Source organism: Ambystoma mexicanum, chromosome 10 (genome assembly GCF_040938575.1).
Source record: "Ambystoma mexicanum isolate Mex_15411 chromosome 10, UKY_AmexF1_1, whole genome shotgun sequence".
NCBI lineage: Eukaryota > Metazoa > Chordata > Amphibia > Caudata > Ambystomatidae > Ambystoma > Ambystoma mexicanum.
Genome location: NC_090932.1, coordinates 1469834608 through 1469851089, shown reverse-complemented (window position 1 = coordinate 1469851089; position 16482 = coordinate 1469834608). Strand labels below are relative to the sequence as shown.

General features: G+C 47.5%; 1 protein-coding gene across 3 annotated transcripts in view; it reads left to right on the top strand.

Annotated features, from left to right (window-relative positions):
• Positions 1-16482, top strand: part of ATP2A2 (ATPase sarcoplasmic/endoplasmic reticulum Ca2+ transporting 2) — a 554378-nt gene that overhangs the window by 395417 nt on the left and 142479 nt on the right. For all 3 annotated transcript variants that reach the window (XM_069619558.1, XM_069619557.1, XM_069619556.1), the window contains exons 11-13: positions 13761-13892; positions 13972-14094; positions 14403-14621. In XM_069619558.1, the coding sequence (XP_069475659.1) occupies positions 13761-13892; positions 13972-14094; positions 14403-14621 (474 nt within the window). The remainder of the gene's footprint in view (positions 1-13760; positions 13893-13971; positions 14095-14402; positions 14622-16482) is intronic.

The window sequence follows — 16482 nt, the reverse complement described above, 5'->3', positions numbered from 1 at the left end:
ATATTATCCTACCATCCAGTTCTTCGACGGCTGTTTCCTGATCTACGCCAAAGCTGGTTCAACAGAACTTCAAATAGTGTTCCGCTCAGCGTGGCCGGGCCCTCTGGCCGGCCTACACAGGGAGAGTGGGGTCTGGTGGACATTTCCTTTTTCTGAGAATGCCTTTCCCCTTCCTCTGTTCCCTGGGTCTTTTCGTCACTAGTTTTCCTCAGCTATGGAGATGACTCTGTTTAGGTTTTGTTCTTTGTGTAAGGTCCAATTTCCTTGGAGGGATTAACACGTAAGTGTAATAGGTGTCTGCCCTTGAATCACAATGAGACGGCTTGTGCAGCTTGCAAGCTCTTGCGTCCAAAGACATTAAAGGAGCGCAGTTTTAAGTGGTGGGCAGCCTACGGAATGTCACAGGCCGCGTCTAGTTCTCCTGCTGCCACGACCACAGTGTGACGAAGGGCTAAGTGACCGACAGAGCCCATTGACCTCTCAGCTGAGCATTCACGCTCCGCATCCGTCCCCGGCCCCGTCAGGCAAGACTCGGATCCTGCTATGAGGACTGTACACCCCGGCGACAAGGACGCACTCTATACACACTAAGGACACAACTCGAAAGAACCCCCCCCCCCCCCCCTTCCGGGACATCTTTGTTGAAACAGTCTAAGCGGCCCATAGCGCCAACAGGCACACAGAATATTTCGGCCATGCCTGTCAGTCATCAGGTTTGGCAGCCCTCCGGGCATTTTAAATCGAAGGGCGCTGCCCCCAATATTCAGGAAACCGTAGAGACTCATCAGGTGTCCACGGTCGAGAAAGCCCTGGTTACGCTGATAACCACAGGCCTGAGCTAGACCCCTTTCTGTCTCTGAAGAGGTTGCCAAAAGCATTCGCTAGGATCATTTCTGCAGATAGTCAGAAGCAACAGTCCAAGGGATCTGTCGATACCCAAGGACAAACCTAGGGATTAGTCCAAATCCAGGGATAGTCTGAGGGACTCATGGGAACCCACAGAGAGGCCCAAGGACACATCAGTCGGTCCCCCGAAAGGACTTTTCGGAAGGCACTGGAGGAATTTCTTCAACGTTAAAGGAATTGAGAATATCGAGAGTGTACCCTGCAGTGAGTCGGGCCTAAGGGGAGAATAGTGAGAGTCGCAGAGGTCACAAAAGAGTCCAGAGGGAGCACAAGAGGCATCCAGGTGGATGTTGAAATCTCCAAGGAGTTGAGTAGTCGAGGCCAGGAGTGACGAGAGGTCCGCCCACTCAGAGGAAGGAGATCTGACCAGGTGGCCGATAGATTTCTTTTTTTTAAATATTTTTTATTTTCAAAATAAAACAATACAAACCAAACCAAACTTGCAGCATTATACATTACAACTGTAAACATCAATTAATGCCATGTTACTGCACTTCAAACCCCCCCCCCCCCACCCCAAGAGCTTATCAACCTTACTGTTCTGTGTACACTTGGTGTGGCCGGGTGTCGCCCCTCTCAGAAGCAGCAGGGTCCATTTCCGTGCCGAACAGTCCTGTGAATAACATCCTCCAAGCTGCTAGGTTGCCCACATCTTCTTCCCCACAATTGCCACACGCTTCCTGCCATACCACTGTTTCAGCCTCCGCCCACTTCTGCAGGTCCGCCACCATATCTCTATTCTTGGCCCATGGCGTTGCTTCCAACTCATAGCTATCCTTCTCTTAGCAAGTACATACGCCAGGTCTCTCAGTTTCCCGAGATGTTTGGTGTTCCGTGGTCTGGGGAACCCTCCCAGGAGGCAGGCCCAGGCCGTGTCAATGCATAGCAGGACCCCCTTATCTGCTAATTTCTGTGCCACTTCCCCCCAAAAGCCTTCAATCACTGGGCAGGACCAGAACATATATGTCATGTCTGCGTCTTCTTCATCGCATTTCGGGCATGCTTGTCTACCTGCGGTCGCAAACTTGGCTATTTTCTTCGGGGTCATATATGCTCTGTGCGTGATGTATAGCTGTATTTGCTGCAATCTAGCATTCCTGGACACTTTCTTATGGTATCCCATGGCCCATTCCCACATCCCATCAGTCATCTGTGCCCCCACTTCCGCTTCCCAAACCAGCCTCAAATCCATCAAATCCTTCCCCACCCGGGTCATCACCACCTCATATAATCTAGAGATCTCATGCCCGCCCTCTGATATATCATATATCGTTCCGATCAGTGCGTCCGGATCTTCCGCTAGCACCGTCTCCGGCCAAGTCTTACGGATGATCTGCACCAGCCTTAGATACGTAACATATTGGCCCCCGTGCAGCCCTGTTTCTTCTCCCAGGTCTACGAATTGCCTAATGGCCCCATCCTGCCATATGTCTCCCAATGTGGCCAGCCCAACCGATTCCCAGTATGTCCTGATAATTTTCCTGAGCTGGCTGTCCCCCATAGTTAGGGCGACCAGTGGCACATGTGGGGAACACGGGCACGGGCTCTCAATCAACTGGCACGCTCCGCGCCAAATTCTCCACCCCAGCAGCAACATACTTGGGCGTCCATGCAAGTCCGACCTAGGGACCCAGACGACCTCCTTTAGATAAAACGGGGTGCAGTCCCTCCCAACCAGCCTAGACTCAGGAGTTTCCTCATCAGAGAGCCATTTAGTCACGTATTGCAGCTGGCTGGCCACATAATAGGCCTCAAAGTTTGGCAGCTTGATGCCTCCCCTATCGTGGAAATTTTGCAGTTTCCACAGGGCCACCCTGTTGCGGATGCCGTGCCACAGGAAGTCCCTGCATACACTATCAAGTTTGACAAAGAACTTCCTGGGTATCAAGTATGGTATGTTGCTGAAAAAGTGCAAAAGCCTGGGCAGGACCACCATTTTAAGCATCGCCCCCCGGCCCACCATTGCCAGCTGCAGCTTCTCCCAAAACCGCATACTCTCGCGGATTTTCTTCACCGCCGCCTCGGTATTGTGCAAGTGTTCTTCCTTCACAGTATGATATACATCAATTCCGAGGTAGCGGAAAGACTCAGTTGCCCAGGGCACGGGCAACACCGGCAACCGTTCCAGAGCGACTCCAGTGAAGCTCCCCAGCGGGAACATGCTCGATTTACCGGGATTAACCGCTATGCCGGACAACTCCGCATACTTTTCCATGACCTCTAAAATGTACTGGAGGTTTTCCTCCGGATACTTCAGGTATAATAACAGATCATCAGCATATAGGGATATCAAATGGTTCTCTCCTCCCACCTCGATGCCAACCAAGTCATACTGTTGTCTGAGGTACACCGCCAGGGGCTCCAGGGCAAATATGTACAACATCGGAGACCAGGGGCATCCGTGTCTGGTGCCTCTACTAAGTCGCCACCTTTTGGATATCACAGATCCCGTGCGCACCCTGGCCAGTGGCTCGCTGTACAGCAGTTTCGCCCACCTCACGTAGCCAGGCCCAAACCCGTACCCCTCCAAGGCCGCCAGCAACCACGGCCACCTCACTGAATCAAATGCCTTAACTGCATCTAGGGACACTACCACCATCTCTTCATCACTTCTGTTCCCCTCTCCAATCACCCGGTGGAGTCGCCTGTGATTATGAGTTATGTTTCTATTGGGGACATAGCCTGTCTGATCCGGGTGTATCAGTTTACTGATGACCCTTCGTAGCCTATTGGCCAGGACCGCTGTCAGGATCTTGCTGTCCTGGTTCAACATCGACAGCGGCCTATACGATCCACAGCTTTGTCTGGGTTTATTAGGCTTGGGTAGCAGCACTATCAGCGCTTCTCTGAGCGTTTCCAGTAACCGACCCTTCTCGAAAGATTCATTGAACATCTCTAGCATCGGGGGGGGGGGTCGGAGTATCTCTGCCCCATACACTTTATAAAACTCACTCGGGAGTCCGTCTGTGCCCGGGGTGTTACAAGTGGGCAATCTTTTCACTACCTCCTCCAGTTCCTCCAGTGTAATAGGTGCGTCCAGCTCCTCCCTTTCTTCATCACTAATCCTGGGCAGCTCTGTCTTCCAATGTGTTTCTGATCTCTGCCTGATTTTCTCCCCCTTTGTCCTCATACAGTGCTCTATAATAATCAAGCAAGGCTGCATTAACTCCTTCTTGGGTGTCTACCTCCTCTCCGTCCTCTCTATCATCCTGATCGGGGGCCTAGGGGTTTCTCTCTTATATAGCCATGCCAGTAGGCGGCCAGTTTTGTCTCCACCCGCATGCTGCCTCTCCATATTTTCTATAGTTAAGGTTACAGAGCCTCTCCCAAAGCTCCGAACACCGCTGCTGCAGCTCAAGTACTAGATCTGCGTCCCCTCCTGCCTTGCTGCATTCGCACTCCAGTTGTCTCTCCGCCTTCTCTAGCTCTATCAGAACCCCACCCTGCAGGCCCCTTGACTTGGAAATGGCGTCCCCTCGCAACACAACCTTGAATGCCTCCCAAAGTGTACCAGCCGAATCTACACTGCCCGTGTTAACCTCAAAGTACCGCTGGATCGCCTCCCTGATGTCCTCCCTAAAGACCGTGTCCCTAAGCGCCTCCGCACAGAGGCGCCATGTAGGTATCCGCGCACGAGGGCGGCCATACTGCCAGGTCAACACTAAGGGCGAGTGGTCCGACAGGACCCTCGCTTTATATTCAATTTGAGTGGCCGCCATCACCACTTCTGAAGTGGCAAAGAAATAATCCAATCTCGTGTGTAGGTGCTGTGGGGCAGAGTAGTGAGAATACTGCGAGGTATCAGGGTATTTCAGTCTCCAAACATCCGCCAACCCAAAGTCGCCCAGCAGTGTCTGTAATACTCTGGCCGCCGGGGTGGGCCGATCAATCCTATCATCGGACCTATCCGCCCTTGGGTCGAGAACACAGTTAAAGTCCCCTCCCCAAATGATCGCTCCCCCCACACATGTGCCCAGACGGGTGCATAGGGTCCTGAAGTATGCAGCAGCATTCTGGTTGGGAGCGTATGTGTTAATAATGCAAACCTCTCTATCCTCTACCAGGGCTCTGAGCATGACCAGCCTGCCCTCCGTGTCCACCTCCTGCCACGTGACTCTGAGCGGAACGTGCGGTGCTACCCAGATTAGCACTCCCCTGGCATAGGCAGAGTACGGGGAGCCCACCACCGTGCCACTCCACTTTTTCCCAACCAGTTCCAACTTGTGCCGGGTCAGGTGTGTTTCTTGCAATAGTGCAATGTCAATCCTCTGTCTTTTGAGGTACAACATGACTTTGTTCCTTTTTAAATAACTATTAAGTCCCCTGACATTCCAGGTGACAATCTTAAGGTCTCCCATGGCAAGTACGTTTCTCCCTGCCTCCCATGTAGCGATTCCCAGCCGCCCACATGACACAGATAGCGTTTCAGTCCAGTAACTCCTCATATAAGCTCAAACTCCCTTTAACTATATACACAACAAAACCCCAACTTCCCTCCCCCACCCGTACCTTCCCCAACATCACACACCCCAACTGCTGCCCAGCTCCAGCCTCAGAGCTCAGGCACCCCCACATCTAGCTCCGCAAGCACCGGTCGGTGAACGGAGCCCAGTAGGGTGAGGTCACCCTAATGGCCACCCAACTAAAACTATTGTGGGGTAAAGAGTATCGCCATGTAAGGCTCCCGATCAAATAAACATTCACAGTGTCTTGACAAATAGTGCAATCATCTGACCTTCTTTACCGAAGGTGTCACACCGACTATATTCAAGTCCCACGAACCACGCCATCTTGCGACGCCATTTTACGATTCCCGTATCTCTTCCGAGCCCTTTCTGGGCCGAACTTCTGATTCCTGGGGCATCCTTGCGCATCGAGCCATCCCATAGCATCCTCCGGGGTTTCAAAAAACAAGGTTTTATGTGCATGAATGACCTTCAATTTTGCAGGATAAAGTAACATATATTTGTGGCCCGCTTCTCTCAGCCTCCGCTTTACAGACCCAAAATTCATGCGACTACGCTGTACAGTCAAAGTATAATCTGGATAAGCCGTGATGTTTGCCGCTCCTCTCGCGATCGTCCCTCCTTTACGGAAGTATTCCAGTATCCTCTCCCGGTCGCGGTAGTTAAGGATTTTGGCGATCATAGGCCTAGGCGGGTTCCCCGGAGGCGGCCTCCTCGTTAGGGCTCTGTGTGCTCTTTCTACTGCAAATCCTTGAGATAGGGCCCCTCCAGGTATCTCTTGTAAGAACATGGATTCGATGAAATCCGTAGGGTCACGGCCCTCCATCCCCTCCGGTTGGCCCACGATGCGGATGTTGTTGCGACGGGCTCGTCCCTCTGCCTCCTCCGCTCTGCTCTCCAGGTTGCCCACCCTTTGTGTCAGGGCATGCAATTCGGCCTTATGAGTGGCGCAATCTGCTGTATTCGGGCCAACTTCTTTTTCGAGGGACTCCGTGCGCTCCGCCAGGGCCCTGACATCCTGTCGTAGCAGATTAACGTCCTCTTGGACCTCTCCAACCTTGCGGTCCAGCGCAGTCTTTAGTTCAGTGACTGCCAGTTGCAGCTTTGATTCCCAGGCCGCCCTCAGTTCCACAATCGCCGCCAGGATTTCTTGGTTGGTGCACGAAGACGTCACGCCACTCACAGCCAGCGCATCCTTACTTTTGGTAGTGTCCTGGCTCGGGGAAGTTCTAGTGAAGTCGTCTAAGGTAGGCTGTTTCACCTTCGGTCGCACCGGCCTGCTCGACATGGCTCAGGGAATCAATCGGCTGCTCAAGTAGCAAGTTTGTATACAGTGCACCTTCACAGCTGGGCCACCGTGCAGCTCGCTTCTATTCCTGTCCCGGGCCCTGGTCGGCCATTTTGAGTCGTCCTTTGTTCGCGGCGTCTTTTAACTCGTAGTCACCGATCTCCGTCGCCGTTAATCCTGTACTCTCCAGAGGTTCACAATGCGTGGCCAACACCTTCACACACCAGCGTGTGTATCGTCGGTGGTCAGTGAGCCGTCGTACCGCATATATTTGCCCGGATCGTTGTAGGATCTCGGGAGCTCCTCCAGAACGCGTCCTCCTACATGGCTCTCGTAGCCACGCCCCCATCCAGGTGGCCGATAGATAGTAGCCTCAGTAAGGTAATGGCTAGGAGAGAGAGCCTGCAGACGAGGCATTGGAATGGTAGGCCTGCGTGGGAATGAGAGGCTGGAATCCACTCTGGGAAGATCAGAGCTAAACCCCCTCCAGAGCGGTTGGACCTGGGCGCTGAGAGGATCTTGTAGCCGTCAGATAGGAGTGTCAAAGCTAGTGACAGAGCTGGCCGTGAACCGTGTCTTGGTGAGGCCAAGGACATCAAGGTCAAGTTCTTCCAGAAGGCAACAGATGTCGGAGGAGTGTTTGACCGCAGAGCAAGAGTTAAGAGTGGCAATATGGAGACGGTTGCCCTCGGTGGGACTGCTTGATTGGAGTCTTTCACAAAGTCAGTGCCTTGTCTGGGATTGCTCAAGGGAAGCCCTTATTTATATATTTGTATGTCCAGTTCGTGTACTCTGGATGACAACCCTTATATGACACCCCTCTCTTAGAATCCCACTGAGCCAAGAAGTAAGTTTGTTTTGCAAATTTAAAAGGTTTATTTGAGAATTAAACAATATATATATCGCACTTTTATAATTTAATAATTGATATCACACTTGTGAATATGAGCAGTAATCAGCAATAGGTAATCCTACAATAGCACAGTTCTGGTGACATATGACAAGGAACAGGGGAATAAGGTATCAGAGAATGCTTTATGGTTTCAAGGAGATGCAAAGATGAATAAAAGGCAGTACAGAAATAAACTTGGTATGATTTCAGCAAGAGATAATGTGATCACTTTTTCATTGACAATTCACTCCCTCCCCCCCCCCCCCCCCTATGCAATGTAAGGTAAGGAGATGGAAGTAACAGTCTTCAGGAATACAATCGCAGTACGATACAAATTCAGTCCCCCCCCCCCCCCCCCCCCCTAGCAAGCTTGGAGAAACCAGGATGATTTTAAACACAGGCAAAGTACTTTAAAGGTGGTATGCAAAGAAGGGGAAAAAAAATGCTAAAAATTATTTTAATTCCCTCTAGAGGTTCAGGGTGAGGGATAGCTACTTTAAATTAGTTCAGGATCACTTTAGCAATGCTCTATGAATGATTGTCAGGTTGCAAATGAATTTCAGCAAGGGAAAGCAAGTAGCTGCTATTTTGACACATGAAGAAATTTGAGCCAAATCGCGGCACTTTTTCCGAGTGCGTCGAGCGCGATTACGGAAAAAGTATAATGAATAAATAGAAAGTTGGGTGTGTTGGAAAGCCCAGAATCCTAGCTTTAAAATGACAGTTAAAACCCGCTCCTAGCACCAACGGTTCAAGAGATACGGACGATTTAGTGGAGGTAGATTTTCAGAATTGAAATTAGTTTCAGAATGACAGATGCGCTTTGGAAGGTTTTGAATTAACAGGATGGACACGATTTCTGATGATGCAGTTCTAATAGGTTAAAATAGATTGAATTAGATTATTTTAAACTGAGTGGTTTTTTTTTACAGTCCTAAGGATACTCCCTCCTAATTTTGGAAGGAATGGGCCTCCGTCACGGATCTGGTCAGGTTTGGACTGCGGTTCCCTCGCCACGGACGGTCTCTGCCTGGTTCTGCTCACAGCGATCTCTGGTCTCTGGATAATTCTGCCTTCTGGGTCTGTCAGGCACCGGTCTCTGGAGATTGATGGATTTGAAGTCTGGATCTCTGGATGTGAAGTCGTCTGTCAGCGTGCTCCGCAAGGAAATGGGAATTGAATGTCCCTGTCTGGCTTCCAGTGGCTCTTTATGTGTTACGAAAATGGGTGGGTCGGCTAATTCTGCATGCCCAACCCTCTCAAGATTTGATGGGCCAAAAGATTCTTTGGTCCCTGATTTGAGAAAGGATAGTGTGTCAGAGTGATGTCAGCCATTTACGATCTATTGAAGAAACGCCCCTTTGCTTTTACCTTAGAAATCATTTTTCATAACTACACATTTCCCAGATAGTTTGACATTACATGTAGATATTACAGATTAGGTACATTCTGGCCCAACTCTGATCTTCCTGAGGGCTTGCATTCAAAAATGACAACTTATTTTTGTTTTTAGTTGATTTACCAATATCGGACGTTTACCAAAAATGGCACACATGTACACCACCTTTCTACCCATATTACTGTAAATTTTCATTTTTCTAGCATGAACCCCGTGTCTGCAATCTCCATAATTCATGGGGTTTTGCCTCAGAACATCGAACAGGATTGAGTTTGGACTCAAATTTTAGGTACAAATCCATTTTAAGGATCTCCAAATTGTACATTCCTGTCATCTGGTTACAATTAGTTATCAGTGTTTTTATAAAACGTATATTTGCCTTCAATTCACTTCAGTGTTTGGGTCCGCCCCCAGAAACTTGGGAGTCAGGGATCACATGTCTCTTCTTCCAGGCAGAGCTCTGTTTACAGTCAACACTCAAATCCGCATACTCCATTCAATTGAAAGTCTATCGTGTCGGCTGAGGTCAGCAGGCCAGGGGGCCACTCTGCATTTGGTTAGCATGTCCATGTGATCTCCTGGCTTCTTGTGTGTAGTTCTGAGGCGAGAAGTTTTCCCAGCCTCTTGCAATGTTAATTGAATCAGCCTGTCTTCAGGGAACAGCAGGTGTTTACATTTTTAATTAACCAAAAAGGCTTTGAAGTTTCCAGCTGTCTCAGGAGGCTGGCAACTCCTGAAGTACAGTTCTACTGTCAGAGTTTAGACCGCTAGCGCCGGCTTGTGTCCAAAGCTGGAACTGCACCTATTTTTTAGGAGTTGTCCTGAATTTGACAGGAGGATTTTGCTTGACAGCTCTAATCCTTGCTGCCGTTGTTTTGATGGACATCCTTACAGTAGAGTGGTGATGTGGAACCCCCCTCAGAAAGGTTGAATCTTTAGAGTGGTCTTGTGCCCCTGATTTTAGCAACTTGTTGACATCAATTAAAAACGGATTTTGAACACATTGAAATGGACATTTTGAGCTTGCACTTCAGAGAAACAGTGATTTCAAGGTGCTTTTGATCTAACAGGCACTACTATTTTTCCTTTGGCACCACCTTTCACCCCTGGCACTTCCGGTCCATCACGCTTGCACTGGTGGGTGGCAGGTTAGGCGACCATTTTGGTGTGCGCAAAACTGCGCGGTTCTCCTGGTTCTGGGATAGAATGATGGGCGGCCACAGCTCAATCCCCACATCTACCCAATCTATTGATTTAGTTTTATTCTGGCCTAATAATTCAACATGGGTCAAAACCCTTGACACCTCCTTGAAGGACTTCCGGGGAGGGGTACAGATCAGAGGTATGCCCTTCGGAGATGTAGAGGGAGCCCAAGAGAGGGCAGAGTGGGAGGGAGAAGGTAAGGTAGCCCCAGAGGAGGCAGAAGAGGGGGGGGGGGGAGGGGACAGCAGGAGAAGAAAGGAAATTGATGAGGCGCGGGAAGCGTCGAAGAGGTGAAGGGTGGCCTGAGGGCCTTGGACCAAGATGGTCCCATTCAAGTAAACATTAATGATGACCTTGGAAGAGTGGAAGGAGGCCAGGAGGGCGTCCCAACGGGTGCCACCATTAATGGGAGAAGAGAAGGAGAGCACCGAGACCATATGAGGGATCCATAGGTCTGGCGAAGGGGCGACAAAGAGGATGTCGGTGAGTTTCCTTGGCGGAGGCACTGGTGGTAGGTATCAGCGATAGGGAGGCCTGGGTTGGAGACCAGGATATCTTTAAACCTCTTCCTACCAGATTTAGTGAGGAGAGCAGGATGGTCCATAGAGAAGCAGTTAGATAAAATAGGGGAGACAGAGAGCACCATAGAATAGGTGGAAGGGAAAGGGGGAGACACTAGAGAGCGACACTAGAGTAGGCAGACAAGACAGCGAGAGGGAATGAGCACAAACTGAATGTTCTCCCTAAAAGAAGCTAGTGGGTGGCAATTGCCTTGGTGATTAGCATGGCCATAGACCGTCAGTGGGTGGGGTAAATAACCAAGCACCCACAAGCTGGGTCCTGCCTCACATCTCTATCTGAACTTGGATTAAACAGTTTCAGGTTGTAGGTGGTGCATAATGGCTAAAACTCCAGATTTCATGTTTGATCTGGATCTATCACTTAAATCCCCCGGTATAGGTTTGGCAAAAATGCAATTCTTAAATAAATCACTCATTCAGTCAATATGTTAACTCGCATGAACACATCCATTAAACACAAAAATACGAATTCATAGCCACTATAATTTTCCACATTGGCCCATAGCAAAAATACTATTATAAAATGCATCATAAAAAAAAATTCAAAAAATTATTCTAGTGTTACTAAGCGGAGTATTCAAAATGCAATTCAGACCAACCACGATACACTTTCTGAAAAGAGCTTTCTAAAGGATAATGCCCAGGCAACATAGGGGGAATCTGCAGACATAAGGAAGGCTGGTGCGCATTGATGGTCTCAATTTCAAATGTCTAAACAAGAATAGTTGCCTTTCTAATGACCATATCAGCAGGACAAAACATAATAAAATGATATACATAGTCTACACGGTCTCTGCATGCTAGACAGCTTTCTAAATCTGAAAAGCCCTTCCAGCCAACAGTATTTCCCCTGAACCACACTGTTGAACCGGGCATGGGTATTTGGCCAACGATCCACTTTTTTGGGGGCTCAAGAGATCTGTCAGAATAAGGCCCATCCGGTTAATGGCTGCTATGGCTGTTTGATGAAACAGATCTCCTTACATTCCCTTTTCTCATTAACTACAGCTCTAAACATGTCTTATGGGTGCACGTTGCAGCAGGCACGACTATGTGTTTGTGTTTGCAGTGACTTTATTTTCAATTAAAAAGTGATTTAAGAGAAGCCAAAGTATGTTCTGCCAATTATCCCTGGCCAAAAAGGACTGGATAATACACGTTGGACTTTCTCATTTGACAACAGATGTAACCAGAAGAGAATCTGTTTGTGCACCCACTGGTTGTCTAGGAAGGCCACTCCCACTCCTGGTGTACTGCATAACTGGGAGCGGATCCCAGGAGCCTCAAAAGGCCCTTGAGGAATTTGTTTTCCTGTATCTAAGTTTGACATCGTCGTGCAACACCAATGAGTGGATCCATAAAGGACAGCTGCCTTTGTCTGGGTGCCAAAGACTTGCAATATCAAATCTGAAGGTTGACCCAGAATGGCACTGGGCCGTAAAACTGGAAAGCCTGCCCAAATATTGGGCCATCTTCAGTTGTTGCTTACCTAGATGGGCTTTGCCGTTACTGCAGATGAAAAACGAACACCCAAATAGTCAAATTCATTGACCTTTTAAAGCCACCTTGCCCTCTTGTATGCAAACTAATTCTTCCACTGTTCATGCCGAACCAGGTCACCCCATCCCCCTTCCCCAAAGCTCCACTCACTTGTGTCCCAGTTATGCTTGCAACAACCTGAATAGCCCCATTTATATCTAGTGTATGCATTTCCCTTTTCCCATCTTTTGTTCTTTATAGCATTTGTTTTTCATTTTTTTGGGTGGTTTCTACCTCACTTAATGCCAGACTCCAGCTTTTAACTGCCAGACTGAGGATTGAACCCATATGCCATGGAATGCTCATGACCACATAACTGAGCATTCATCTGAGATCTGTACTGTTCCTGTATGAACCCGTCCACCCCTTTCTTTTGCATTTTGAAGTCTTTGACAAAGCACGGTTAAAAATAACCTATAATATATACTTTTTAAATTCTGCAATGTCATGTATTCCTCCAAAGCCGCAAACTGCTGCCACCGGCCATTGAATTGACAGAGCAACTCTGGGCAGCCTGCTTAAGGAAAGACTTTGGGGACCCCTGGCCTGTGTATTTAGGGTACTCCCTGGAGACCTACACTGGATAGTGCCCCCATGATATGGGGGTAGACGTTGGTAAGCTAGAGTACAAAATCAAAATGGCAGTCTAGTTTAGGATGCCTATGCTAGCACACCCCCCACTGCTTCACAGCCCTTCAACTTCCCCATTGGCCCCCCATCCCGATGCCTAAGGTGTGGGTGTAGAGCAGGGATACTGCTCTCCTCTACAGCTGCCGCCATGCCATGCCTGACCAGCACAGCTGCGATTCTAACAAGGTTGAGTGAGCTGTGCAGAGGGTGAAGTGCTGTCCACTGGCAAACTGGACCGAAAGACCCTGCACACCGCCTCTCCCAAGCTCCTTCTTGACAAATATGAGTAGCTTGCCACTTGAGTGCTACCTGTTAAACTAAGCAAGGTAGATCTGATCGCAACTGGCTAAGGGTAGCAATACCAGTGTTTATTGGAGTACCTGGGCATTATTGCAATACCAAGCAAATGGAGTAGCTGGTCCTAATCTGGCAAATTGACTACCTCAACTGTTAATGGCAAGAATTGGCAAATGAGTACCTAAGCAAATTGTGGTACTACTTGGCATACAACATTGCTACCTGGACAAATAAGAGCAATTGCTGGTAAATGGTGTAAGATTTCCGAGATGTCAATATTTGGCAATACAAACATTTTCCTTTATGATAGCCAGAACAGTTTAATTTGTTGGTTTTGAACTTTTTTTGAGATTATCCGAAAGGTATGCAGAAGTGTTTTTCTTCTGCAACCATTACCAGGCACTGGTTGACCTGACAAAGTGGAATTATGCAGACAAAGCATAGTAATTGCATAACTTAACTGCCATCTGTTTCATTTTCCTGCGCCTATGGCAGATATTTTTGCTTTAAAACATTTTTGCTAAACAGGAAAACATTATCTCCCATTTTTTACTTTAAGGCTAAAGGAGTTTATGAGAAGGTTGGAGAAGCTACAGAGACTGCACTCACCTGTCTGGTGGAGAAAATGAACGTGTTCGACACTGATCTTAAAGGACTTTCCAGAATTGAGCGTGCTAATGCATGTAACTCGGTAAGTGCCTGCCTATTCCCAAAACGTTTTTATATTGCTTTTGAGCTAATGTGAATACTAACCTACATGTTGTTTACAGGTTATAAAACAATTGATGAAAAAGGAGTTCACTTTGGAATTTTCAAGAGACCGAAAATCTATGTCTGTTTACTGTACGCCAAATAAACCAAGTCGTACCAATATGAGCAAGATGTTTGTTAAGGCAAGTAAAACAAAAATGCTAAATATTTGTAATGTAACTGTAGTAGCATGACTGACCTATTGTGGTGGGCTAGAGAATGTATTTGCATATTCTAGAGATGGCTGTTTTTAAAGTTAATATGAAAATCAGTGGAAGTTAATCGCCTTAGTGTATTTCATAAAGGTGTGGTATGTATTTGTTTAGACCAGGGTAAGGTTGTAGTATGAAGCATGGCCAACAATTCCATTGGGACGGGACTGCAGATATAATTTTAACGGTTGTATTTGTAGCATTCATGGATTCGGTTAAGCTTCCCATTTTTGTTCTAGGGTGCCCCAGAAGGTGTTATTGACAGATGTACGCATATTCGTGTCGGAAGCACCAAAGTTCCTCTGACTCCTGGAATTAAGCAGAAAATCCTGTCCGTCATCAGGGAGTGGGGTACTGGCAGAGATACTCTGCGATGCCTGGCTTTGGCCACTCATGACAATCCAGCAAGGAAAGAAGACATGAATCTTATAGACTCTGCCAATTTCGTCAATTATGAGGTACGTTTCTTTTAAGAAAGCTTTTTTTAACTCTACCATATAATCGCTTGAGTTTCCTTACTTTTAGCTAGATATACTTTTGTTGTTGGGCATGAAGACCTTGGGCTGTGAAATTGCACCTTACTCTTTTGTGTTACTGAACACTGTTTCTAAATGGTTTCTTCCTATTTCTAAATGCAGTATTTTGCACCAAATATATAAACTAGTTTGGAGCAGAATATGTCACTTACTTTTTATTCAAAATGCTTACACCATTTCATTGTACATGCTGTACTGTGGTATGGTGACTTTGCTTTAAAGTACACAAAGCTAGTCAACAAGTAGTGACCATTTTAAGACATTTACCAGTGATGGTCAAATATGCCATGCGTTAGGCAGGATTGTATGCAGTACCCTGTGGGAGACTGCACCAGCCTTGTCCTCTTGGCAATAGTAAACCCAACCTTTGGTATAAGCATGTACTACATAAGTTGGTAGTGACTGAGCAGCCAGGCACATATCAAGAGGGGTCAATGTGAGCTGTAGGGTTGCAACAGTTTCACAGTGACAAGTATCCAAATGAAACTTCTACTCAAGGTTTGATTGTTAAATTAATAAAGTCAATTTGAATAATCCTTCGTTAGACGGGATCAAATATGTAACACAAATATACTTCAATAAATACACTCAGCTTCACTAAAACAGCAGATACCCATTTGGGATGGCACAGACACTTCCTACACCCTTAGGTGACTTAAATAACTAGGACATTGACATATCACTGGTACATTTAGTGCAAGACTGAGTTTGGTGTCAAAAAGGGAAAGGGTTAGAGCAGGGTTGTCCAACTCCAGGCCTCGTGGGCTGGATCCATGCCGGGTTTTCAGAATACCCCTCATTAATATTCATGAGATACATTTGCATACAAGGTTTCTGAATGTATGAACATTTTTCCTCATGAATATTAATGAGGGATATCCTGAAAACCAGTCAGGATTCTGGCCCTCAAGGCCTGGAGTTGGACAACCCTGGGTTAGAGAAAGAAACAATGGCTAACGACTAAGCCCTTTTGAACCCCCAATGGAATGTAGATTAACCCTTTCCCAGCTACACAAGTAAAGAATGTGAGTCTTTGGAGGGACAGATCAAAACACAAAGCCAGAGGATAGTCTTCAGGGAGCCAGGACAGCCAAGTCAATTGAGCAAAGTCTAGGGAAGCTGAAGTGCTTCTTGAAGATATGTAAAACGTCTTGCACAATGCTATACTCAGTTTTTGTTGAAAAAGAAATCCCTGTTGGGCCACAAGGTGGGAGGCTTGTGATGGGCAAAGCTGCAAGCAACTCTGCAAAAGCTAACAAAGGTAAGTCTCAACTGATAGTTAACAAGTTACACAGCAAGAGGTAAGTACCCCTTAGTTTACAGTGCCTTAGGTCTGAAGAAATTGGTTCCAGCTGGCTTCTGTTACTGTTGTAGTATGGCAGATCCTGTTCCTGGGCCACAGTCGTGGGGACAAGAGGGAGGACGTCTGGGGACTCATGCACTACTGTTTGAAGGTTGGCCGCAGCAATGGGCAAACTTCAGATCAACGACAGTTTGCAGTTTCAGCTTCTCGCTAATAGCACCACTGCAGTTCTCGGATACCTTATGGGCTTTCCTTGCTTCTGGGGTCCTGCACTCTTAGGTGGCTAAGGCTTGGGTAGTCTGGCTTCATGGGAGTCTGTAGGATCGTCCTGTAGCGCGGGTCTGACTTAAAGACAATTCACTCTATTCTGGTGTTCCTCTCCCTGGCACTCGTTTCCTGCAGCAGCAATGGAAGTACAGCCAGCTTCGAGAGAATTTTCCGATGAGTTAGTCTTGGGGTCGATTGGTCCCAACAACCCAA